The following is a 22,974-nucleotide window of genomic DNA, read 5'->3' on the forward strand; positions in this document are numbered from 1 at the left end:
TCGTGGAAAATACCGAAGCGAGTTTTTTTTTTTTTTTTTTTTTTGATAAGTCGGAAATTGAGGCTTTTTAAAAGCAAAATAGGCGACATAGTTCGACGCGCATACTTCAGATCTAAGTAAGAAGATTTTGGGTTCTCTCTGTTCTCTCAAGCTCTTGTTGTTGCAGGTAAATCTGCCTACTTTGTTCGTTTCGATTGATCAGGAAAAGAATGAAAAGAGATACCCTAAGGCTTAGTTTGGTTTCTGAGAAACCGCAAGCTGGGAATCTTTAGGTTTTCTATTCGGTGAAAACTGCTTAAGATTCCTCTGTAATTCTCTCTCTCTCCCCCTCGTTCTCTAGTTTGAAACCTTAGGGTTTCGTTTAGGTGGCTAGAATTCGCAGGAAAAGAAAACGAAAGTTTCGATCTTTGGTTCTGTTTTTAGGTTTTTATTTTTAAATTGAAAATATTTAAGTAAAGTAGTTTTATTATGCTGGGTTGACTAGAGGTATTTGTTGTTCTCTCCCCGCCCCCCAAAAAAAATAAAAAGAAAGAAAATTCGAAGAATTGAACTCTTTTCTTTGCAACCAAGCAGGGAATCTAGGTGTCTTTTGTCTTGGCATGCGAATTGTGATGAGGTTCTGCGATTTGAAGGATTCATATCGACTGTTATTACATTATAAAATAAATTTTATTTTATTTTTTATTTTATTTTATTTCTAAGTTACCTTATTCATAATGGGTTTAGAAATTTCATTTAGCAAGTGAAAATGTGTATTTTTAGGTATTAGTCTCATATGGTTTGTGGTTGTGATGTTAGGTAGCATCATGAGGAGGTATAGTCCACCGTACTATAGTCCTCCTAGGAGAGGATATGGCGGTCGAGGGAGAAGCCCTCCTAGAAGGGGATACGGTGGTGGTGGTGGTGGTGGTGGTGGTGGCGGTGGTGGCGGCGGCGGTGGTGGTGGGTATGGTAGACGCAAGGAACAGAATCACGGAAGCCTTTTGGTTCGTAACATTCCTCTGGATTGCAGGTAGTGTTTTCTTTTACCATGGTTGTCATTTGGTTTGTGTTTCAGTGTAGCCATAGGTGGGTTATTGTTTATAGTTGTTTTGGCGGTTGGAGATTCCACCTTTGATGTTGTTGATTTGTCAAAACAAGTTGGTTAATTTAGATCTCTTTGTCTGTTTGCAGACCAGAAGAACTTCGAGTTCCATTCGAGAGATTCGGAGTAGTAAGGGATGTGTATATTCCCAAGGACTATTACACAGGGTGAGTTTTTGCCAGTAGAGATTTGCAGATGTATTATGTGTTACATTCCTGCCAACTAGCTTGCTAGATAAGACAGTGATGTAATGGTGGAAATAAGCTGGGTTTTGCGCACTGCCCACTTGGACTTGGAACAAGATTTAGCTTCAATAGAGCATAATTAGCGATTTCCAAGCATAGTTCATCTACATGCAGCCAAGTTTGCTAGCTTGATTGAGCTGCTTGTTTCAAACTAGTGGGATATTAGATTCTGTATAACAATCCAACACCTTAACTTCACAATGCAGGTCATTTATAATTATAACATGTTGCTGAAGCTCTTCTTTGCTTTACCCTACACCAGCTTTACATCACCGCTCAACTTAAAATTTTATAATTCTAAAGGGGCTATTGTAACTGCTGAACAACTACTTTAATTGTTGATTTTCCTAATTGAACCAAGCCAAGGCTTGTGTCTCAAAGTTGATGTTGAATAATTTGCTTGAAAGGAAGCATGAATTTGCTAAAGTTGAGTTCTTTTGACGTCGATGGCAATTAGGTGTTTGTATTTTGTGTTGCTAGTCTTTGCAAGCAAAATTCATAGGATTGATAAATATGGATTTGAATTGCTGATTGTTTGAGACTCCACTTCTTTACTAATTTTGTTTGGCATCTTTGGTTAAGATACGCGAGTAGGGGATGCAAAATTTGTCTATTGAGTTACATTCTAAACTATTTATGAAGGTATTTATTGTTCCTTTTCATAGTGAATTAAAATCTGAACTGGTTTGTCAGGGGGTATGTTGGTTTGAACTTTGAAGTTAAAACAAGCCCAAGCCCCACTTTTGGTGAAGACCTACTGTTTATCATTGCCTAACTTGTTGGTCCCCAAGAGTGTTAGAGTAATCCTCAAATGAAGGAAATTATATAATTACACAACCAATAGAAGTTTGATGAGGAAGAAGATTTATAGTCTTGACCAATTGAAGACTACATGAAGAGATTTTTAAGTTTGTGGGAACGTTGATTTCAAGTGCATCGTGTAACTACAAGAATGTGAAGAATTTTCAAGTCACTTGCCTCTTTTGAAGTTGACTTTCATACTTGACTATAAAGTAAAGGGCAGCCACTAAGCTTGGATTTTATCTGCTTTAAGTAAATTCAGCATGCACTTATCTGGAAGTGCTTCAGAGCTGATTTTTAGATGTGTAAAGAAAGGTATACCAAATAACCACATTGTGGCGGTATCTTATGGTGCTATTATTGTCAAGTCAGTGCCCTCATACAGTCTGTGTTTGCTCAGATTAGATCTTTCATCCAATGAAGCTTTCCCATGTCTTCTTTCTAGGGAACCTCGAGGATTTGCATTTGTGCAGTTTGTGGATGGTTATGATGCCTCAGAGGCTCAGTATCATATGAACGGGAAAATTTTTGCGGGGAGAGAGATATCAGTGGTTCTTGCTGCCGAAACAAGGAAAAGGCCAGAGGAAATGCGTCAAAGGACTAGGGTGAGGTAAGTCTGCCACTCCCCCCTCCTTACCTCCTACATTAGTTATGTTCCACGCCTTAAATGTATGGTGATTCCTGTCGGTTATTGTACTAATGCAGAGGACCTTCGGGCTCGAGCTATGGGGGACGGCAGTCATCTTATTATGGTATGCTGTTTCTGATAACTTCAGTTCTTCTCGATAGTTCTGTATCCCAATAGTTGCCATTGCTTTATGAAAAATTTCTCAAAATATCATTGCCCATTGGAGGTATTGCCTTACTGATTTTTTGTCTCTTAACCTATTATTGTTGTTAAGGACATTGGCATCTATTACATGTATTCTATTAACATTTGGAAGAATTTGGGTTATTTAGATTGCAAGTTAAGAAGCTTGGTCCGAATCTATTAACAAGATGCTAGTCAGTTTGTGGAATCACATTATAGGCCTGTTCATATGTTCAATCAGGTACGAGTGTAATCATTCCTGAACGTCAGGAAGATTGATGGATTTAGATCCTCTCTTAAGCCCAAGTTCATGTTCCAAAGTTCAAGGCTGGGCCTGCAAATCCTGTTTCTAAACAGTTTAGGGAAAGGACTTGAGGTCTATGGCTCCAACCACACACTTTTTTGCCTATTAACTTTTTGTGGTCTTGAAGTTTGAATGCATCAGTAATGAACTGCAGCCACATTGACGCTGTCTCTTTTTAAAACCTTTATGGCCATAAGGCTACTATTTAGTCTGTTTGCTATCTTTCATTTGTTTCGCATGTTTTGAAGTTAGTTCCTAACTTAGCAATTGTAATCTTTGACGCCGAGGAACCCTTTCTTGTTTATAAGTCAATCTCTTCAAATGGTTGTTATGATGTGAATCATTTTGTTGCTTTAGGATGTGGTCCTGAAGTTGGGGTGTCATTTCTTCAAGATGCCTGCTAGCTCAGCTACTATAGTTTACTGAGGGTAGCATTTTCATTGACTTAAATGCACTTGATCTGCAAGCCACTTGTACTTCTAACTCAGCGGTTATCTTTGGAAAGGATAACCAAATGAATTATTTGGTGGTATTCTAATCATTCTTTTAGATGAAAGTTTTGAAGCTGAAAGTTATATAATTTATTAATTTAGAATCATGTTTTGGTCTCTATAGCATGGCTTTGCATTTTTTGTTTTCATATCCATTATGTGACTCCTGTTTAAAATATTCTTCTTTTGAATCTGATATCTCTCAGGACGATCTCGGTCTCGTTCAGTATCTCGTTCACGCTCCCCCCGCTATCCTTCAGGTTCTAGGAGTCGATACCGTTCAAGGTAAACTTGCAAGTTTACAAACTGCCATAATCTCTTTTCTAGTGGTCACTTGGGCAGGTTGAAACGTTACTGAATTATATTGCAATTGTCAGGTCCTCCTCACCTGTGCCAAGACGAAGGGCTGACTATTCAGTTTCCCCAAGTAGAAGGCACGCAGAGCACCCTCGATCACCAAGAGGTCCCCGAAGGGAGCGAGATGCTGATAATGGCAAGTCTTATTCTCCAGGTTATGACAATGCTGCTGATCAAAATGAAAATGGCAATGGATATCGCGAGTAAGTTTTAGAATTTTCTAACTAATTTTAACTTTGTTAGCTATACCATGTTGTACATAGGAGTCTTTGTTCTTTGAATTGCTTTGTGACGATGACGTGAATTGGTCCTCTCCATATCAATTGAAGTGGAGAGGATCCTATTCCCAAAATCCCACCCCACCCCACACATACAGACCAAATAGTGTGGCTAAAATTTGGGGCAGCCATCAGTTTGACCAGTGGCTTTTAGTGCATCCAAGGCATGCAGTGTTATGGAGACCTCTGCCCAAGAGGAACCATTTGTGCTAAAGAGTATTTAAGTTTTAATTTGATATTAATTAAATTTCTGGTTGTTTGCACTCTTTGTTTGATTCTTTTTCTCTATTGATTGCTTGTGCTTATGTCAAACATATCATTGTAGGAAACCTACATACGAGACTGAGGAAGCGCGAGGTCACTGGAGGTCATCGCCTGGAAGAGTATCAAGATCACCCTCTGGATCTAGGTCTAGGTCTGCCGACTTGTCACCTAGGCGCAGCAGATAATGGAAAGGCAGGATATGAAACTTTCTTGTTGTAACACTGGTTTCAATGGTATGCATATTGCAAACGGTAGTAGGATTGTGTGCTACCAGAGGAACTAATTTAAAGAATTTGTGTTGCGTGTGTTAGGACGCATAGAACTTTTATGGTTTGACTTCTATGTTTAAGCTTCAACTTTGAGAATTGGATATAAGTTATATCTGCTTTCCAATTTTTTACTCCCCTCCCTCCCCTTTCAGCCTTTCAGCTTTTGCATCTGTTTGAAAACCTTAGTCGAAGGTGATTTTTGAGCTGCCTTCGTCTCCGAAGAATTGGAGTCGAAGGCAGTTGGAAAGCCAGGATTGGACCGTGGTTGTGGTCGAAGTCGAAGAGTTTTGGTTGAAAATGAAGAGATTTTTGTTTTTCATCTTCTTCTTCGACAAAGAGTCACCAATGTTGTTGTTTATATATTTAGAGGAAAATTCTCTTATATATATATGAAATTTCGGGAGGGAATAGGGGGCTCAAAACAGCAGTGTGTTTTGAATGAATTTACAGATTCTTCAAAATGGCATAACGTTGTTTCGGACTTAAAAGGTGATGTCGGTGACGTTGGTTTGTAAATGTCGGAAATTTAAAATGGAAGGCGATTTGTGCAGGTTGGAAAATCAGTAGTTTGCACAGCTCTATTCTCATGAGATGGCTTACATATTAATTGGACCCTAGAACAAATGATTCAACCACTCTTTTATCCTCTACTATTCTATCTAGGTGCCAATTAACTTTTAGATTTTGATAGAGGTCGCTTTGAGCCATCGAAGCAACCTCAACATATCGAGATTGGGTCAATTTGGAATTTCGAGCTCTCTCTGGCTAGAGATGCTTGTTTGGCCCCCCCATGTTTGACATTCGTGTAATATGGCGATTTAGGATATGGAAATGGCCATGCTCAGTGGTGGCAAATTGAAATAAAAAAACGTTTGCAGGTATTTATAAAATGTTTTTAACCAAAGTGTATAAATGAATTTAATTTTTAACTGGTTTATGTCATGTGAATTTGTTAAGAGTGCTGATGCCATTCGAAGTACAATAAAATATAAATTAGCCGACGGTCCACAAGTAGCATTCACACGATGGCTGCGCCCCAAACGTGGCGGCCACTTGATATTACCTAGTATTATTAGTCTATTGGAGGAGGAAACCCATAAGCTGGCCAAATCGCCGGTCTTTGTTCATTTTTAGATCTTGACCGCCCGTCATTCAACTACCCATCACAAGTCTTCGATATGAACCATGATATACAAAGTCTTCTTGAGACACAACTTGTCAAAACTGAAATTTCAGAGACAGAGAGAGAGAGAGAGAGATGGCAATCGGGACATTGGAGGTGCTGCTGGTGAATGCAAAAGGCCTTGGAGACACTGATTTCCTAGGTATAATTTATGTATATTTTCATTTTTTTCATTTTTTCCTCTTTTTTGCTGGTATTCCAAGCTTGATATAAAAGACCATGCAGCACTCTGGAATGGCATTCATAAATTACCAGACAGATTCATGGGTTTCCTCGAATTGTTTTCTCTTTCATTCTTTGATTCAATATCTTCTTGGTTTTCTTTGTTTGTTTGTTTTTTTCTTTTTGGGTAATTTTTGTTTCTTTGTTTCATTCTTCTTCTCGTTTGCTGTTTTATCGATTAAAATGCAGAGTATGTTTCGACTTCCTTCAAGCTAACATAAATTTATCGCATGAACTGGGTCGTCTACCAGGCCATCAATGTCAACTATCATCGAACATCTATAAATTTATTATTTCGGTTTTCAGCTCATTGATCACGATACGATGCCGTCCCATTCTTTCAAGTCAACCCTGACCATTTATTTGATTTAACTTTTTTTTTGTGTGTGTGTGTGTGTGTAATATATATATGGCAGATCGTATGGATCCTTATGTTCTGATACAATACAAAAGCCAAGAGCGCAAGAGCAGTGTGGCCCGAGGTTAGTTCTTTCTAGCTTCCCACTCACATTGAATATAAAATAGGACAAAGTTTCTATCAATTTTTGTCGGAGGAAATTTGTTTAAAAGATCAGTAACAGGGGACGGTAGTATATGGTATTGCAGAGTATTGCCCTTAGAAAATAGACAACCAAACTGGATTTTGTTAACCTAATTGAAATTTATCTACTCTCGTCAATTAGATAATGACTGGTCAATTAGTTTAGTCATAATAAACACTCCCCCAAGAACTAAGGCAAAAACTTTCAGATATGCTGCCTTTCTAGGTTCAGCCCCTTTTACAGAACAAAAAATACTTGGAAAACTACAGTTTTTATGACAACCCCCTTACATTTTAGTAGATTACGTAGTAAGAAACTTATAGTAAAAGTTGTAATAACCCCTAAAAAATGCTCTTTATAGAAATGTATGAATGGTGCACGCAGGTCAAGGTGGAAGTCCGGCGTGGAACGAGAAATTTACATTTAGGGTAGAGTATCCAGGGGAAGGTGACCAATACAAGCTCATTCTCAAAATCTTCGATAAGGACACATTCTCTGTCGATGACTACATTGGACAAGCCACGTAAGACATCATATGTTTCTTATTGACAGTTTATATGTTTTCAAGACTTCCAGAAATACTTCTTCCTTCAGAGGGTACTGTAATTTGTTAAGTTGCTTAAGTAGTGATAAGAGAATTCTACCTGACTGTAATGGAACAATTCTTACATGCACATGATCTCCGTATACGACGACTTATATGATCGAGGATCTCTTGAAAAGTAGGTTGTAGGTCTCATTTGCTCCAGGCATTTGAGCCTTTCATCTGAAGTTATTCGGAGTAGGTGGGCTCTGTAGTCCGTCCTCTTAAACTACCTGAATTTCACCCACACACTAACGCTAATCTCACCGCTCGCAGCCAAAACAATAGTAGATGTACATGTCTTATTTCTCTGATTTTTGTCTACATCAATTTTTTTTTTCCATGTGAAGCATCTACGTGGAGGATTTATTGGCGGTGGGAGTGGAGAAGGGAGCTTCTGAAGTGCATCCTCGCAAGTACAGCGTGGTGAAAAGTGACCAAACTTATTGTGGAGAGATTCAAGTTGGTGTCACTTTCACCCAAAAGGTACTTCTAGATCTTCTCAGCTTGTGATATATAGCTGGTTGCTTTGTTTATAACATGGCAACCTTCTGGTTTATTGGATTTTGTAGGTAGAAGAGAAGTATGATGGAGAAGAGCTTGGGGGATGGAAGCAAAGCCGCCAATACTAGTTCCATTGTCAGTTTGGTCCACATATATGGAACATATTTACAGCAGAGATATTGTTGTTGTCAAAGTTTTTCAGTTGCTTCTTCAAAGTTCAAACTAGATATACATGCTAAAGCAACAATAAATAAAAGTTCAGCATTAATAGATTAAATCTCCTCTCAAAACTAGTTTGGAGGAAAATTATGTCCTTGTATTTGTATCTATTTAAGAAGTCGTGAAATTCCAAATCTGAAATTAGAATACTACCAACATATTTTGATTTACATCCAACATCGATTCTATTTAAGAAGTATTGCATTTTTGGGCTTGGCTCTGCTGAAAACACACATGTTCAAACTTAGGTCACAAAGTCCTTAACTAAGCCCTTAACAAGTACTCAAATTACTCGGGTTGGGTATGTTTTTTTTAAAAGAAATTCCCAGAAAGAAAAATTCATTATTAACTCATTCACTATTTTCATTCACAAAGAGCGGAATTGCTTTAAGCTAAGCCTACACTTCTCTCCTTGCAAAAATCAATTGGCTTCCCCTTTTATAAATAACACTTTCTGTTGAATAGACCCATAGAATGGAATAATTATTTCATAAGAATAACCCCTATTTATTTGATAAATACCTCTTCATAGGAATAGTTATTCCATGAGAATAACTATTTCCTTCCAAAAATGAATACCTATTTCTCTAAAAAAATAAGAGAAATAGCTATTCCTTAAAGAATAGACAAAGATAAGCTTTTATTTTTAAAATATATATATATATAGAGCTTAGAAAAATAAGAAATGAGCTTTATTTTCGGTACTTTTAATTCAATTTCAATTATGACATCTTTTTGCTATCAAACTGAGGAATAAGAATACGTATTTCATTCTACCCTCATTCATTATTAATACTAACTATTCATTTTGTAAAATAAAATACCCATTCCGCAAATCAAACAAGCCGCAATTTTTTTTTTTTTTTTTTTGAAAGAATAAGCAAGCCACCAAATCATTTTAGTTTTTTTAATTTACAAACAAATCTCAAAAAGTTATAAGAAATATAAAAGAAACCACCTCAAACAGCCACCTGTAAAAGTCAATGTGTGTTTGCACCTTTCGCTTTCAATCATTAACATGGCATTCTTTTATGCTCAATTTTGTTGATAAGAGGATATTAAAAAATAATTGTAATCCTAATATTGTATATTTATGGTTGTACCTCTTGCTCAACACCATGCAAATTTCATTGATATTTGAGCGAAATTCTTTTCTCACCACCACAATGTGCAACAAAATTTCATCTCACGGAATGAAATATTCATTTGTAGTTAATATTATATTTTAATCATGTTTGCATGAAGCCGTCTTAGCTCAGCTGGTAGAGCGCGTGGCTTTTAACCACGTGGTCGTGGGTTCGATTCCCACAGACGGCGAGAACATCTTTCGTTGACCAATTTCCCTTTTTTTTATTTTAAAAAAATGAAAACCAACGTCTTAATTATATTAATCAAGCGTAGTGCAAGTAAGCCGTCTTAGCTCAGCTGGTAGAGCGCGTGGCTTTTAACCACGTGGTCGTGGGTTCGATTCCCACAGACGGCGGGATCATCTTTTCTTTCCAAGTTCCCTATTTTCATTATTATAGAAAAATGAAAAATGACGTTTTAATTATGTTAATCAAGTATACAGTAACTAAGCCGTCTTAGCTCAGCTGGTAGAGCGCGTGGCTTTTAACCACGTGGTCGTGGGTTCGATTCCCACAGACGGCGTAAATCAAGAAATTCTTTCTTTGATTGATTTTTTGAAAAAAATTATAGAGAAGGACGTGAAATGACAAAAGTAGGTGCCGTATTTCTCTTTTACTTATTAAAAAAAAAATAATGGACGATCTTTTAACTATTCTTTTTTTTTTTTTTGGATGAACAAGTCGTTGACTTCCCTCCTTTTCGTTGTCAAGTGCCACCCAAATGAAGGAAAGAAAAGAAAGGCTCCTCTGTTCATGGGCTTCACGTCTCCAACCCACCGTTGAAATAAATGTGCCTTCTTGAGTTCATGTGATGGCCATGCACTGCACAAATATACCAACGGTCCAATCACATTCACAGCCAAATGGATTCTTCCACCGCACATTCTCATGTTCTCTGCTCCCCTTTCTTCTCACCCCTGCTTGCACTTCACGTACCTATACAGCTATACTCTAGTCTAGTGGCACCCACGACAGCCACACCAATACGGCAATACTAATCTCTGAGCTCTATATCTTTCATGACTTTTGCTGTCAGATTGTTATATATTATGAGAGTTTCCTTCTCTTTGTTGCCGCAATGAAATTTGAGGACCTACTAATGCAACGAAGCGACGAGCGGCAGAGAAGGCTCGACCTCGAGGAAGAGGTGAGAACAGAGAACTTTTGCTCATTTCCTATCTGGGTATTTGAAATTGAAGACGTTTCCAATTCCAATGCAAATAACTTAATTTCCTATCTGGGCCTTGTGCTCATTTCTCACAGCATAATTTGTACATACAGGTCAAGAAGTTACAAGCAGAACTAGATGGGGAACAGGCACTCAACAGGGTTTTGCGCTTTGCACTTCAAGGCCCAGTTTCCTCCCATTTAAGTCTTTCCTCATTGGTTCCACCTCAGGTATATATAGGAGCAAATTCATGGCAATAATTATAGTTGAATGGAAGTAGGCTGTGTGCTCAGAGAGGAATGTATACTAATGCAGGTTCAGGTGCTTTTGGAAGAGCTAGCAATGGTGCAGGAAGAAATAACATGGCTGGAGAGAAAAGTTGAGGAACTGAAATTAAGCTTGCATCAAGAAAGGGAAGAGAATGTAGAAAGGGAAATCCAGAACTTCAGAAGGCTGCCAGAAGATAGTCATGACTTGCTATGTGTGCCCGAGGACTGGTCATTGCTTGATGACCAGCGTTCCAGATCACAAAATTATGATGATTTTAGGAAAGAGAGAATCACAAGGCAAAGAAGACTTTCGTTGGGTTCTGTGTCAGAAATCCTTAGCATGTCTTCTACAAGAGCCAATGGTAAACTAAAGATTTTTACCAAGAAGAATGTTCATAAGCCTCCTGCTTACACTAAGGTTTGAGAATCCAAAAAAAAAACAAAAAACAAAAAAACAAGTAGTGAGTGAGCCCATTGATCGGATGATCCTCTGTTTACATGATGTCAACATGCTGAAACATGTATCTGTATTGGTCCATACAAGAAAATCATGTTTATGTAAATTAAGTTATGTTTATTTATTTGCAAATACATATATTTCTAGTTTGCTTCCTTCTTTCTTTTCACTATTTATCTTTCCTGTATTCGATTTTGGATGTGATGAACAGAAGAATGTCAAATGTCGAGGAGGCATACCAGGAGATCATTGAATCGATATCATCAACAACACCATATTAATAAAGAAGCAGCCTTCGAGAAACCAAATGAACTCTCAGAGAAACTAATAAAGTGCCTAATCGGCATATTTCTCGAGCTAAACCAGACATCTCTGGACAGAGAAGGATCAGCTGTAGTTCCAAAGCTTACTCTCCCCTGCATGAAATCAAAAGGCTTCATAGCAAAGACCACATTCAACTCATGCAGAACAGTACCCACATTCCTATTCAATGACACCAACTCGAATCTCGATCCTTATGGCATGTTGCCAGATTTAGATGGCGCTGTCAGGGATGTTGGTCCGTACAAGAACTTCATCCAAATCACAAGAAGCTCAACAGACATCGGCCGGTTCTCAGAGTTCTTACCGGCGATGAGGAAACTGAGGTTAATTTTGCTTCTGGGTATTTGAAACACACTGATAATTAGTAACCGAGTGATATTGTATGTTCTCAACTGTTTGGCAGGGTTTTGATGCGCAAGCTATGCAATGTCAATTTGACATTATTGACCTACAAGCAGAAGCTGGCATTCTGGATCAACATCTACAATGCCTGTATAATGCATGTACCGTAAGACACTCTTAAACCGACAACGTTTTGACTTTTGTGTATGGGAATATAAGTTTACTCTTGATTTTATCGAATTTCAGGCTTTTCTAGAACATGGGCTACCCTCTACAGAGGCCAAACTACTGGCACTTATGAACAAAGTATGTCGATCTATATTTGGTGTGCAAATGCTTGAATTGCTACAACTTGTACTATAAATTTTTTATAAATTTACTTCACTGTCTACTTAAGTGTCACAAGGCACAATTTAAGAGTTGTTGGGGGTAATACAATTTTTACTACAATTTTTTTTTATAAACTGATGTTTTTTGCTTAATCATTTTACTTGGAGTTATGGACTGACGCGTTAATTTGTAAAAGAATTGTAGTTAAAGATGTAATACTTCTATCGGCACTTACGAGAATATATATCCTTTCCAAGTCTTGTGCTGACATAAAAGATGGATCCATTTTTGACTCAGGCAGCAGTGAATGTTGGAGGAATAGTACTGAATGCTTTGGCTATCGAGCATTTTATTCTCCGACATCCATGCGAACCTCAGCAAGTATGTGATGAGATTAATATCTACCTACTTTATCAGAGCTCTTCTGGTTTTTTTTTTTTTTTTTTTAGCTAACGAATTCATATATACTTGCAAGGGCCCAATGGACGAGAAGGAAACACTGCTACGGCATGCTTATGGTTTGGGGTATCCAGAACCCAACGTCACATTTGCCCTCTGCCGGGGCAGTCGGTCCTCCCCAGCAGTAAGTTTAACACAAACAATGTGATCATCTATTTCTAATCACATAAAAGTTCAATAAGGTTGATGAAAGAAAGATCCAATTATGTGCAGTTAAGGGTGTACACCCCAAATGAAGTAGTGAATGAACTCGGCAGGGCAAAAGTAGAATATCTGGAAGCTTCAGTGGGAGTCACCAGCAAGAGAAAGATTGTAGTGCCTAAGCTTTTGCAGTGGCACATGAGAGATTTCGCAGATGGCATGGAATCTCTACTAGAATGGATTTACAGCCAATTGCCGCGTTCTGGGTCATTGAAAAAATTGATGATGGAATGCCTGAATGGGGAAACAAGATCTCATATAACAAAAATGGTAGAAATCCAACCATATGAATCTGAGTTCCGCTACCTAGTGCCTTTCTAAGTGAAGAAGAAATAACAATGTCCCAGCAAGCAAATAATGTGAACATGATTCGACCACAAACAAGCTTGCTATATTAGCTGGTATGACATGAGTGTTATGAAAAGGTGGAAATTGCTACATTACTCTTCTCCTATTATGCATGATACATATATATAGACCATTTTACGCACTAATTAGGAACAAAGACTCATTCATACAATAACATGACCGATAAATTATTCAATAAACAAGCGAGAAAAAGAACCAAAATAAAATCACACGCCATTCGTTCAAATAAAGTAGTGGAACAAATTTACAGTAGCATAGCCATTGTGTTTACTTGAGCAGTAGAAAGTTCAAAAACACTGAATAAGATATATGCCTTAAGAGCGTCAAGTAGAAACACCTCTTAACAAGAACAAAATAAGAGGCATTTACGGATGACAACACAAATACAAAGTTGCTTATGCCTATATACAGAAACTACCGAAAAAAAAGGGTCAAGAATGTTTTAAAACCTGCAATCCAACCACATATTTAAGACAATGAGTCAATTTCTTTGAGTTTTCACCTGTTCTCTTCCCAAACTTGATGATTAACAGTTCCGCATTTCTTTTCCAAAACGACTAGTTACGTGAGGACACCAGAGGACTCAGCCAAGAAATTCACAACTCTGTTCAACAGATTTAAGCCAAATACCGTTTCCTCACAGTTGACTTTTATGGACACTTCCAACGGATCATGGCATTTTCCTTCAACAGTAAAGGTAATCAAGCAGGGAATTGAGTTGCTCAAGATCTCGCTGCTGAACCGTAGGCGTAAACCTGATGCATCGTCAAGGTTGGCAGCAACAGGCATATCCACTGATACAAGGAAAAGATTTGCATTGCCAAGCATCTTCAATGCTAGGCACTCACAGATTACAAGAATGTTGTCTTTTGTTGCTAGGTTCTCATCCTTGCCCTTGTTTAGCTCCTCAACGTGGTCAGTGAACGTGCAACTGTTGTGCATAATATTGCAAGAGAATCCAATTTAGAATATGAAAGATGACCCAATTATTATACAACTAAAAAAAACAGCCAGGAGAAAGAGAATGGTCTCCATAACTCCATATATAACCAGATATCTTTATATATGTCATCTTGATGTGTGACAGAGTGGAAAATCGCATATTACAATTCATTTTCTTTTCTTTTCTTTTTTTTTTCACTGCAGAAAGAAAAGGATAGGAAGGGGGGATGGTGGCACTTCCTATGCATGGCCAAGGCAACTCTGAGAAGGGTAGACTTCACTGGCCCCATAGAAGCTAGACACCCACCCTAACATGAATGTAACGGGATTATAACCCAAGCATTAAGGAGAACAAGTGCATTTACCATTCATCCACCTGCCACGGCAGTCAGATATTGCAATTTTACATACTACTTTCATTACATCTCATTACCTTTTTTCTTTCTTTCCTTCTTCTGGTTTTGTTTATCTATCCATAGGCATAATTGCCCAATTTGATAACAGAAGAAGAGTCAATGCTGGAGTAGTATTTCCAAACATGTTACTTCTACCTTTACAACTATGTCCAATAGTACAACGGGCCTTATATAGCACTACGAATACTGCATTAACATGAACATCAGGATTTCTGAATCCTATCACCCAACTCCGAGACAGTACAAGGAAAAGGCAACAGCAAAGAAGAAAATAAATAATTATAAGAGGATTCAATATGGTGACTGACCTCCTCACGTATTCAAACATTCCTCGGAGACGAGATTCCTTATCAGTGAAGGCTTGAATATCCATTGTAAGTGGTCTTACAAAGTATCCAATGTCTGGCCGCAACTTAACAGGAAGCTTCTTGCCATTACAAAATAAAGCCAGCTTCAGAGGCAATAGATGATGATGGAAGCGAGCCTGGATAATCCTCTTTTCTGTCTGACCAGGTTCCAGAGAAGTGATCTCTTCCATAGAAACCATATTTGGTGCGTCATTATGGGATGCCAAAAAGCTGCAGCATCAAGATAAGAAGGTTCAAAATGAATTAGTGCTTTAAAGGTCAGTATGTAAGATACAAGGAGAGGTTGGGGGCAGGGGAGGAAAAAATTAAGGTCACTGATACTTTTGAGACTATACCAATCATAAACGGTTTATGTGAAACTACAGTCATGGTGGCTGAAACTCAGGTGGGTCTGGTGACCGTTAACAATTAAGACAACAGTTTAAAATCTTTGAAAATCTACCAAACTCAAACTTTTACACTCAGTGATATAACTGCACTCTTTGACCTTTTATAAATAATCAAATATTAATAAAATAGAGTTTCTACCTGGGATAACCAGCTTAGAGACAGACATGTTAGCACTTATAGAAATCACATCTAACCTCAAGTTTTTAACATCTCCAATGACATTCAAAGACATTCAACCAATGACATGAGAAACATCTCTAGGAACATCATATTACAAGACTTTCCTTACATCTAAATACTTAGACACTCAACCTTGAAAGCGCAAAAAGAACTGGCAACATTCATTGACAAGTATGGATAGCAATCACCTGTCAGTAGCAACCAATGTTTGATCTGCAGAATTGGAGCCTTTGGAAGAATCCTCATCTTCTAAAATTATGTCTGACATGGGCTCCGAAGAACAATTTTTGAAGAAAGCTTCTACACCTACAAGATGAAGGGATACGGTTGAAACTTCAGATGAAAATGAATAATCCACCTTCAAGCCATTTCCATTTGCGGGATCTAAGAGTGTGTAGCTCTTCATTTTAACTCGGTGCCCAATATCCCTGATGGAGATTCTTGCAGTAGATCCGCAGACTTGACTTTGTTCAGATGTACTCATATTGGATAAACCAGGCTGGTCATTCAACCAGGATTCAAGACCTCTCTTCGATATCAATTCCCCCAAATCAGCAGACCCGGACTGAGAAACTCCTTTCTCATTTTCACAAGCATTGCCAACATCTGAAATCTGAATCAGTGGATCATCATTATCATCACCTTCATTTACAGAACCAGTCTCATCACTGCCACCACTAACACTCGAGCGAGTAATAGAATGTTCAGAACTATAATCAGAAGCACTTTCCTGATCTAAAGACCCAGATACAGATTCAGGATCATCTGTGTCATAGGATTCACTATTTCTGGCTCTCTCTAAGGTATTTGATCCTTTATCCACATTTGAGAGGTCAAAGTCATCAAGTAACAAACTACACGGCTTTGGAAGGGGTTCATACCCTGGAGCTGCATGGAGAACTATCTGTGAAAGAGAACCAGGAAGATAAAATCGGTGGTTCATGGGTTCAGGTGACACTGGCTTCATCTGTCCTCCAAATATGTGTTCTGCAATTACACGTGACGGCTCCTTTTTTTGAGGTAGACTATTAATTTCTTCCTCCAGTCCTCGAGAACCTAAATTGCATGAAAAAAATTTCTTTATAAAACGTGCACGGTCACGAGCATCGTAGTTCAAGTCACACTCAGCCAGTTCAAGCACATAACTTAGAACTCTTTTGAAACTCCACAGATCTTCCCCTTCTGCACATAATAAGACCTGTAGAAAAGGCCAGTTGATAAAGCATGGTTTTCACAAAAGCAGCAAAATCAAACAAGTCAAATCGTTTAATTTCAAGAACTCCAGAAGAAGCACCAGGGGCATTCGCGATTCACACATTTATAGAGAGAGAGAGGGGGGGGGGGGGGGTGGGAGAAGAAGCATTCATACCGATGGAAAACGTAATGGTAGCAACAATGGTGATTTAAATGTTTGAAAATCCCAAATTTAAATTCTACAGATATTTTGAGACAACTCTCTTGTTAATCCAACCAAGGGAAATCATGGAATCTCTTGTTAATCCAAACACTGGATCACAGCCTTAGTAGATTAAATCAATGAGGTGGGGTGAAGGCAGGGGACACATTAAGCTAAAAAATCTTCTCGAGAGATTTAAAGTGGTAAAAGAGTTGTCCTTGATACCTTCACAATAGAATTTAGTATCTGAAGCTTTGTTTCCAATGCTTCTGAAGGAAAGTGCGAAGCAAGATACTTAAGTACTGTGGTTAACATCCTCGGTATTGTATCCCCTAAAGAGCTATACTCCCCTACCATCCAAATAATCATTGCACGGGCTGCAGGCACCTTGAATGAATCCAAACGCCGAATCAACTGAATTATAACCTGTAGAAAATAAAAGGAGTTTACTTATGAATTGACATGATCACACATATGATTATTTCGAAGAACATATATGTCAATGATACATACACATAACTAGCATATGTGCTGTAGTGATCAAACCACGATGAAATGAGGAGAATTTTTTGAATTAGTTGTTAAGAGGTCATAGATTAACTCATCTCAACTAATTGACAAATAATAACATATAACATAGAAGTAGAATTGTCATAGAGGTGGATATATACTGTCATATGACAGTTCAACAGACAAGGTGATGTACGGGCCAGGGCTATACCCCAGTGCATAAACTCAACTATAAGATAGATGCAGAAAGAATTAACCAGTAACATTCCTAGAAGGCATTAAAGGCCATTGACATGCCTATGCTAATGCAATGATATACCAAGGCTCTCCTTCAATGTTTCAATTTAAATATGCAACTAATGTTGTAAGTAGTTATGGAATGATAACATAAATTGGTAACTTGTGACATGAGGGGAAGTTCAAAATGCTAGAAAACTATAATGAATAACAGAAAAGATTAGCATGGTGCACCTCCAAGCAACATCAGATCCAAAAGTACAACAAATGCAAACATTGAAACAACAGGACAATGTTTGTGACATGAAAGCATCTTGACAACAGAAAAGTAAAGTGTACCTTCTCATGACTGCTTGGATCTTGCTTTATGATTGACTTAATGGACATTATTACTTGAATCAAAATATCCGCTTCTCCCTCCACAGATCCAGAGTCACCAGACACAAATTCTGCATAGTTGTATTGCTTTTAACAAACAAGAAAAACATTTTTTTCAAAGGACGCTAGAAAACAAGGGGCAGGCAACAGACCCTGTCTAGTCAGAGCTAAAAGCCCTTCCAAGCATGTGTTTGCCATTTTTGGGAGTAGTTGTGCACATAAACCAATTGCAGCAACAGTATCAGCAGCAAATCTCCTGTCTGGATCTCTAATATAATCCTAGCAACACACTAAAAGATAAGCATCAAGTCATGCGCTAAAACCCAAGAAGATGAACAAGACGTAACGATTGGATCGAACAAAAATACAAATTACAAAATCCTTTTTCAGACAATCCAAACAACAGCAAAACAATTGCACATGAAGAGTGTGCAGTGAGTTGTAAGTTGTCCATATATGATGACTTTAACAGTTGATCAACCACTTCAAGATTGTCCAAGGATTGTCTTAGACATGACCTTAGTGTCACAAAAAGGAAAGCGTGAAAACATATTCCTTCAGATACTGCTCCCACCTACTCAATCTTTTCTCAACGTTAGCCAAAAATTTATATTTGTTTACCGTCCCTTACGAAGCAGATCTGAAAACTTTTTTACTTTAACTGATGAATGTGTTCCAGTGTCTGTCCAATCAATGGTATGGTTAGATTATAGTGTTTTAAAAGGGAGAAATTAAAAAGCAAAGCAGCAAGCAAAGTTCCACACAGATTGACAGTATCAAGGTCATGTAGCAGTTAGCATAACATGCAGGAAAACGTAACCATTTGCAAATCACATCTTACTCATGAATCCTGCACCACTTGTTTGTACACAACCTTAATTTTATTTCGAAAGCTACAATCAACCTTAATTTTATTCTAAAGCTGTATTGCCTGATTAAAATTCTCATTACAGAAAAAACGAACACATCTTTGTCTAACATGTCACAGACTTCAGTTTATATGTGGATTACCCTACTTTAATAAGCCCTCTTTCTCCCAACTAAGAACCGTAAAGAAATTACTCAAGACAACATTTTGATGTGGTAAGTAATTTAATCACAGTAAAGCCCAAAAATTACAGCAAAGCCAACAAAAAGTTTGAAATATGATCACCAATCCATCTGATATAAATGGACAAAAACCCCAACATTGACAAAACTTCCTCCAAAAGGCAGTCACCTATCTATTAGAGATTAATTTGCAAAGACCATCAAACAAATAGGGGAGTATACCTGAAACTCTTTAAAAATAAATGAAATGGATGAATCTGTAGCAATGGAAGACAGTATCTCAAGCTTCAGAGCTTTTATTTGATATGAATCTGAAGAACATATGAAGAAGTCTTCAAAGTGTGGAGCAAAGAGAGAAGGCATTGCTTTGGCAAAGACTTGAATGTTGCAGAGGACCTGCAAAAGTAAATTGATATAAACCATCCTTACCATCTTAGATACCATGCTGAAAATGTAGAATAAACAAAATTCAATATCTGAATTGGATAAAAGCAATATCTACTGCCATGATGCATAAGCATTGAAGCAACTCCAATACTATGGCTTACTAACTTCCAGAGAACCTTGAAAAGTTATGCATAGGTATCGTCCACATCATCTAATACACTTCATGGAATTGCACCAACCAACAGTAAGCACTCAAAAGTCACAACCATTCAAAACACCATAAGCTCATAGAGTTTTAAAGCAAATGTACTCACATATGTCCTTAAATGAAGGTGTGTTATACATGCCAAGGTTGATATACATAAAAAGATGAAGGAACTTAACCCACACTTTTCAGTATATGCTACGCAACAAATAGAGATGTGAAAGGATTTCATGCATTTCAATCTTAAATCAAACAACCAAAAAAGAATTATTTCCTGAATAAGTTCAAGTCCAAAATTTACAAATGATTTTCTTTTTCTTACACTGCATTTCCATTCTTCACAATCTTATTTCCCTCCCTCTTCCAAAATGGAGTTCGGTGATATAAAATGATTGTGACAGATACACCTTCCTACTTGAGGCTTCAGCAAACCGGCCACCTTTCATTACCTCATATGACAGCCTATTTTAACATAGTAGCTTCTCAAATAATGTACCCAAAAAGCCTAGGCTATAAGATATTTGAAAATCAATATATTTTGTTGTTCATTAAAATAGAATACTACACAAACTCCTTACAAGAAAGCCATAAGTTATACATATAAGTAGACATGCACATCAACGAGCAATACAAATAGAAGGAACATGTGAAATATACATACACCAATTAGTTCAAGGAAATGTAAAGTACCACATATTTCGAGGAACTTGATGATCTCAGGACAAACAAGAGTGGTTTGACAATTCTTTTGACATCCTCCCTTGGTGCCATTATCCAATGTACACCAGCAGCTGCAAGTACCACTGCGCTATTATTGCTCCATAACAATGGGGACGTACACTGCAGCAGGATCTTCACATCATTGTTACTTTTTCCAGAAGTAAATTGTGAAACATTCAGTTCAGAAGGACCCCTATTTGTGTAACTTAACCGGGATAAGTATTCATCCGGCCCTTCAATATAACACCTGCAGACCATTTTTACAAATTCTGAGACATTATTCCCACTCATGTCAGCATCTAATCCAAAGTCATTATCCTCGCTCACATATCCAGTGTCTTCATTTACTGAAATTTTGGTAGCTGAACCATCATTTTCAGAATTGGAACTCTCCGTACAGTGCAAAGAAAACATAAGGGACTCTTTAACAAGCCCATGCCTTGCTATTACAAAACGAAAAAGGATCCCAATTAAGACTATCTGCCCCCACTCTTCCACGTCGGGAAGAATCTCACATAACCTTTGATAATTTCGTCCAATCAGAGAAAAATTATTTGGACAAATAGAAGCAAATGAAGCAGCTGCAGCTCCGAGTACTCCAGGGGAATGGTCATTTAACAATATCCCAACAATCTGCATAGGGCATAAAACCAGCGACGAAAACCCTTTCAATTTATTTTTCCCCCTGAAATATCTACTTCTCAAAGATAAGAAATGGGGAAAAGATATTATCAGTTAAAATAAAAGTTACCGGACCTCCTCAATTGCAGAGGTATGCTCCTCTAGGCGCAAATCATACAGTTTGGGAAGTGCATTTGCTGCAGATTTTCTAACATAAACAGAAGGATCTCTTGCACACTTTCCTACAGCCACCAGAACAAGAGGTGCAATTACATGTAGCCGGATTCCTGCCATGGTACGAAGCGCCCACCCCCTCACCAATGGATTTGGATCCCCCAAGTCCTTCTGGAAATAGTTAATAGATAGCAACGCTTCATTTGGACGCCTAAATGACCAAATAATAAGTAGAAGTAAGTAATGCCAAGTACCCAAACACGCTGCCCGTTAACTCTAAACACCATCTACATGCTTGCATAGAATCAAATAGAGCATAAGTTCAAAATCCATCCACAAAGCCATATCCTAGCCTCACTGGTGCAGAAACCAAATTAAATTGATTTTAAGCCCGAGATAATGAAAAATTATATTTAATCATCAATTTTAACCACCTAGTAAACAGTGTATGTGTGCGCATAGACAATGAACATGCATTTAGTCAACCTCGCAAAGATCCAGAAACTACCATAATTAAAACAAAACGAATGCATAAATCTTTTAAAATTTGAAGAAATTAGTGCCTGAAATTAACCAGTTAACGTACTTTTCAGCGTAATGCAGCAGGTACAAGTACACAAGCTTCTTCACGTCCAATGACTGAGACGCCACGTTTTTAACAACCTGTAATTCCATTTACAAAACTACGTAAAAAATAATAATAATAAAATTTACGCAATTCACGGACCATTACAATACTAACTAAGCACTGGAGATTAGTTATGATTTTCAGAGCCAAACAGAGGAAAAGGCGTAAATCAAGTGAGCGACCTGGGGGAAGAAATTGGAGACGTCGAATCCCTGAGCGATGAGAGCGAGCAAACGCTTGAGGGCCTCGCATTTCTCGGAGTCGAACCTGCTGTCGAGGAGCGGTGCGATGTTGACGTCCTCCGGGTCATCGTAGAGGTGGGCGTCCGTTCCGATCCGGAACACCATCGTTGACGCCTTGCTCAGAGTCTCCGCCGTGGCTCCGAATTGCGGGAACATTTTGATTCCGATTCCGAGCTTGGAGAGATTTCTCTGTTTCTGTTCTCTCTTCTAAACGGGGCAGCTGGACATGGCTTGCTAATTCAGTCTGTTTGGCTGCGGGACTAGCAGACTCTCGTTACGGCCTAGAGCTTGCTATATTTGTCGCTAGATTGGTCGATATAGCCGGACCGAGGCCAGCCTGACATGTGGATGGACCAAAATATCAGGCCCAGGTTGAACTGGCTGGGCTGGTCTGGTATGGGCTGAGGTCTCCTATTTTTGTTCATTCTCTTATAAATTTAGAAAATTAAAAATGTATGAGAAACAAGCCAGGATGCATGCACGTGGCTCTAGCGGGGCACAAACAGTACTTTTTGTTTTTTTTTGGGATAACCGATAATTGAGCTTCGTTAAACAAACATAAAAAAAATAATTGAGCTTCATTAAACAAACTTATATATATATAATTTTTTTGAAAAAATTTAATTTTTTGAAGCTTACAAAGGCTTCAACAAATTTAAAATAGTTTAGCCTTGTCTTCTGCGTCTACAGTTGCCAGCCGCTCCTCCATCGGACCTCCACAAGTCGGAACGTGAGGTACACGAGCCAACGAGTGGATCTCATTTGCTCGTGTGTGTCGGTCACGCGCTAATGCGTGGAGCTTCTTCTACGTGCTGCGTGTGACTCTACACCGCCACTTCTCCTGGTTTTCAATGATAGTTTCTGGTTTCCTAATTGCCATTGTTGGCGCGTAGTCTTCACGTGCCAAAGCATTGTTCGCACTGGCCG

General features: G+C 38.2%; 4 protein-coding genes and 3 non-coding genes across 8 annotated transcripts; 6 read left to right on the forward strand and 1 right to left on the reverse strand.

The window, feature by feature from the left end:
- Positions 1-38: 38 nt before the first annotated feature.
- Positions 39-5,035, forward strand: LOC132187691 (serine/arginine-rich SC35-like splicing factor SCL30). The gene is made up of 8 exons (XM_059602084.1): positions 39-166; positions 799-1,012; positions 1,174-1,251; positions 2,576-2,740; positions 2,836-2,882; positions 3,943-4,021; positions 4,114-4,296; positions 4,697-5,035. The coding sequence occupies exons 2-8, from the start codon at positions 807-809 to the stop codon at positions 4,818-4,820; spliced, it is 882 nt and encodes a 293-aa protein (XP_059458067.1). The 5' UTR covers positions 39-166; positions 799-806; the 3' UTR covers positions 4,821-5,035.
- Positions 5,036-6,089: 1,054 nt separating this feature from the next.
- On the forward strand, positions 6,090-8,309 carry LOC132187675 (16 kDa phloem protein 1). Its single transcript, XM_059602066.1, has 5 exons — positions 6,090-6,229; positions 6,726-6,791; positions 7,236-7,374; positions 7,785-7,920; positions 8,007-8,309. The coding sequence occupies exons 1-5, from the start codon at positions 6,163-6,165 to the stop codon at positions 8,064-8,066; spliced, it is 468 nt and encodes a 155-aa protein (XP_059458049.1). The 5' UTR covers positions 6,090-6,162; the 3' UTR covers positions 8,067-8,309.
- Positions 8,310-9,401: 1,092 nt separating this feature from the next.
- TRNAK-UUU (transfer RNA lysine (anticodon UUU)) lies at positions 9,402-9,474 on the forward strand. Its single transcript has one exon. It is a non-coding gene; the product is annotated as a tRNA-Lys (tRNA).
- Positions 9,475-9,567: 93 nt separating this feature from the next.
- TRNAK-UUU (transfer RNA lysine (anticodon UUU)) lies at positions 9,568-9,640 on the forward strand. The gene has a single exon. It is a non-coding gene; the product is annotated as a tRNA-Lys (tRNA).
- Positions 9,641-9,734: 94 nt separating this feature from the next.
- On the forward strand, positions 9,735-9,807 carry TRNAK-UUU (transfer RNA lysine (anticodon UUU)). Its single transcript has one exon. It is a non-coding gene; the product is annotated as a tRNA-Lys (tRNA).
- Positions 9,808-10,355: 548 nt separating this feature from the next.
- On the forward strand, positions 10,356-13,257 carry LOC132188506 (uncharacterized). Its single transcript, XM_059602983.1, has 9 exons — positions 10,356-10,431; positions 10,566-10,682; positions 10,768-11,083; positions 11,390-11,825; positions 11,906-12,005; positions 12,091-12,150; positions 12,472-12,555; positions 12,650-12,757; positions 12,847-13,257. The coding sequence occupies exons 1-9, from the start codon at positions 10,363-10,365 to the stop codon at positions 13,153-13,155; spliced, it is 1,599 nt and encodes a 532-aa protein (XP_059458966.1). The 5' UTR covers positions 10,356-10,362; the 3' UTR covers positions 13,156-13,257.
- A 137-nt stretch (positions 13,258-13,394) lies between these two features.
- LOC132186755 (AP3-complex subunit beta-A) lies at positions 13,395-22,298 on the reverse strand. 2 transcript variants are annotated; one of them, XM_059600788.1, is made up of 11 exons: positions 21,988-22,298; positions 21,764-21,840; positions 21,139-21,388; positions 20,353-21,015; positions 19,293-19,466; positions 18,173-18,299; positions 17,982-18,091; positions 17,121-17,321; positions 15,688-16,697; positions 14,870-15,139; positions 13,395-14,134 (listed from the first exon to the last, which is right to left on the reverse strand). In XM_059600788.1, exons 1-11 carry the CDS (start codon positions 22,201-22,203, stop codon positions 13,765-13,767), a joined length of 3,468 nt encoding a protein of 1,155 aa, XP_059456771.1. In that variant the 5' UTR covers positions 22,204-22,298; the 3' UTR covers positions 13,395-13,764. The 2 variants fall into 2 exon arrangements, with proteins under 2 accessions (XP_059456771.1, XP_059456772.1); XM_059600789.1 differs by lacking the exon at positions 21,988-22,298 and having other exon boundaries at positions 21,139-21,348; positions 21,764-21,839.
- Positions 22,299-22,974: the final 676 nt, after the last annotated feature.

Source organism: Corylus avellana, chromosome ca7, assembly GCF_901000735.1.
Source record: "Corylus avellana chromosome ca7, CavTom2PMs-1.0".
In the NCBI taxonomy this organism is placed as follows: Eukaryota; Viridiplantae; Streptophyta; class Magnoliopsida; order Fagales; family Betulaceae; genus Corylus; species Corylus avellana.

Bases quoted from the DNA above. Each gene is read 5' to 3' on its own strand.
- LOC132186755 (XM_059600788.1), bottom strand. From the start codon at position 22,203: ATGTTCCCGCAATTCGGAGCCACGGCGGAGACTCTGAGCAAGGCGTCA. The intron at 19,467-20,352 runs GTACTTTACATT...TTACTTTTGCAG, and splicing joins CAAGTTCCTCGAAATATGTG to GTCCTCTGCAACATTCAAGT. The intron at 16,698-17,120 runs GTATCAAGGACA...CCTTTTCTACAG, and splicing joins TACTAAATTCTATTGTGAAG to GTCTTATTATGTGCAGAAGG.
- LOC132187675 (XM_059602066.1), top strand. From the start codon at position 6,163: ATGGCAATCGGGACATTGGAGGTGCTGCTGGTGAATGCAAAAGGCCTT. The intron at 7,375-7,784 runs GTAAGACATCAT...TTCCATGTGAAG, and splicing joins GACTACATTGGACAAGCCAC to CATCTACGTGGAGGATTTAT. The intron at 7,921-8,006 runs GTACTTCTAGAT...TGGATTTTGTAG, and splicing joins GTGTCACTTTCACCCAAAAG to GTAGAAGAGAAGTATGATGG.
- LOC132187691 (XM_059602084.1), top strand. From the start codon at position 807: ATGAGGAGGTATAGTCCACCGTACTATAGTCCTCCTAGGAGAGGATAT. The intron at 2,741-2,835 runs GTAAGTCTGCCA...GTACTAATGCAG, and splicing joins CGTCAAAGGACTAGGGTGAG to AGGACCTTCGGGCTCGAGCT. The intron at 4,022-4,113 runs GTAAACTTGCAA...TGCAATTGTCAG, and splicing joins AGGAGTCGATACCGTTCAAG to GTCCTCCTCACCTGTGCCAA.
- LOC132188506 (XM_059602983.1), top strand. From the start codon at position 10,363: ATGAAATTTGAGGACCTACTAATGCAACGAAGCGACGAGCGGCAGAGA. The intron at 10,683-10,767 runs GTATATATAGGA...ATACTAATGCAG, and splicing joins CCTCATTGGTTCCACCTCAG to GTTCAGGTGCTTTTGGAAGA. The intron at 12,006-12,090 runs GTACCGTAAGAC...ATCGAATTTCAG, and splicing joins ACAATGCCTGTATAATGCAT to GCTTTTCTAGAACATGGGCT.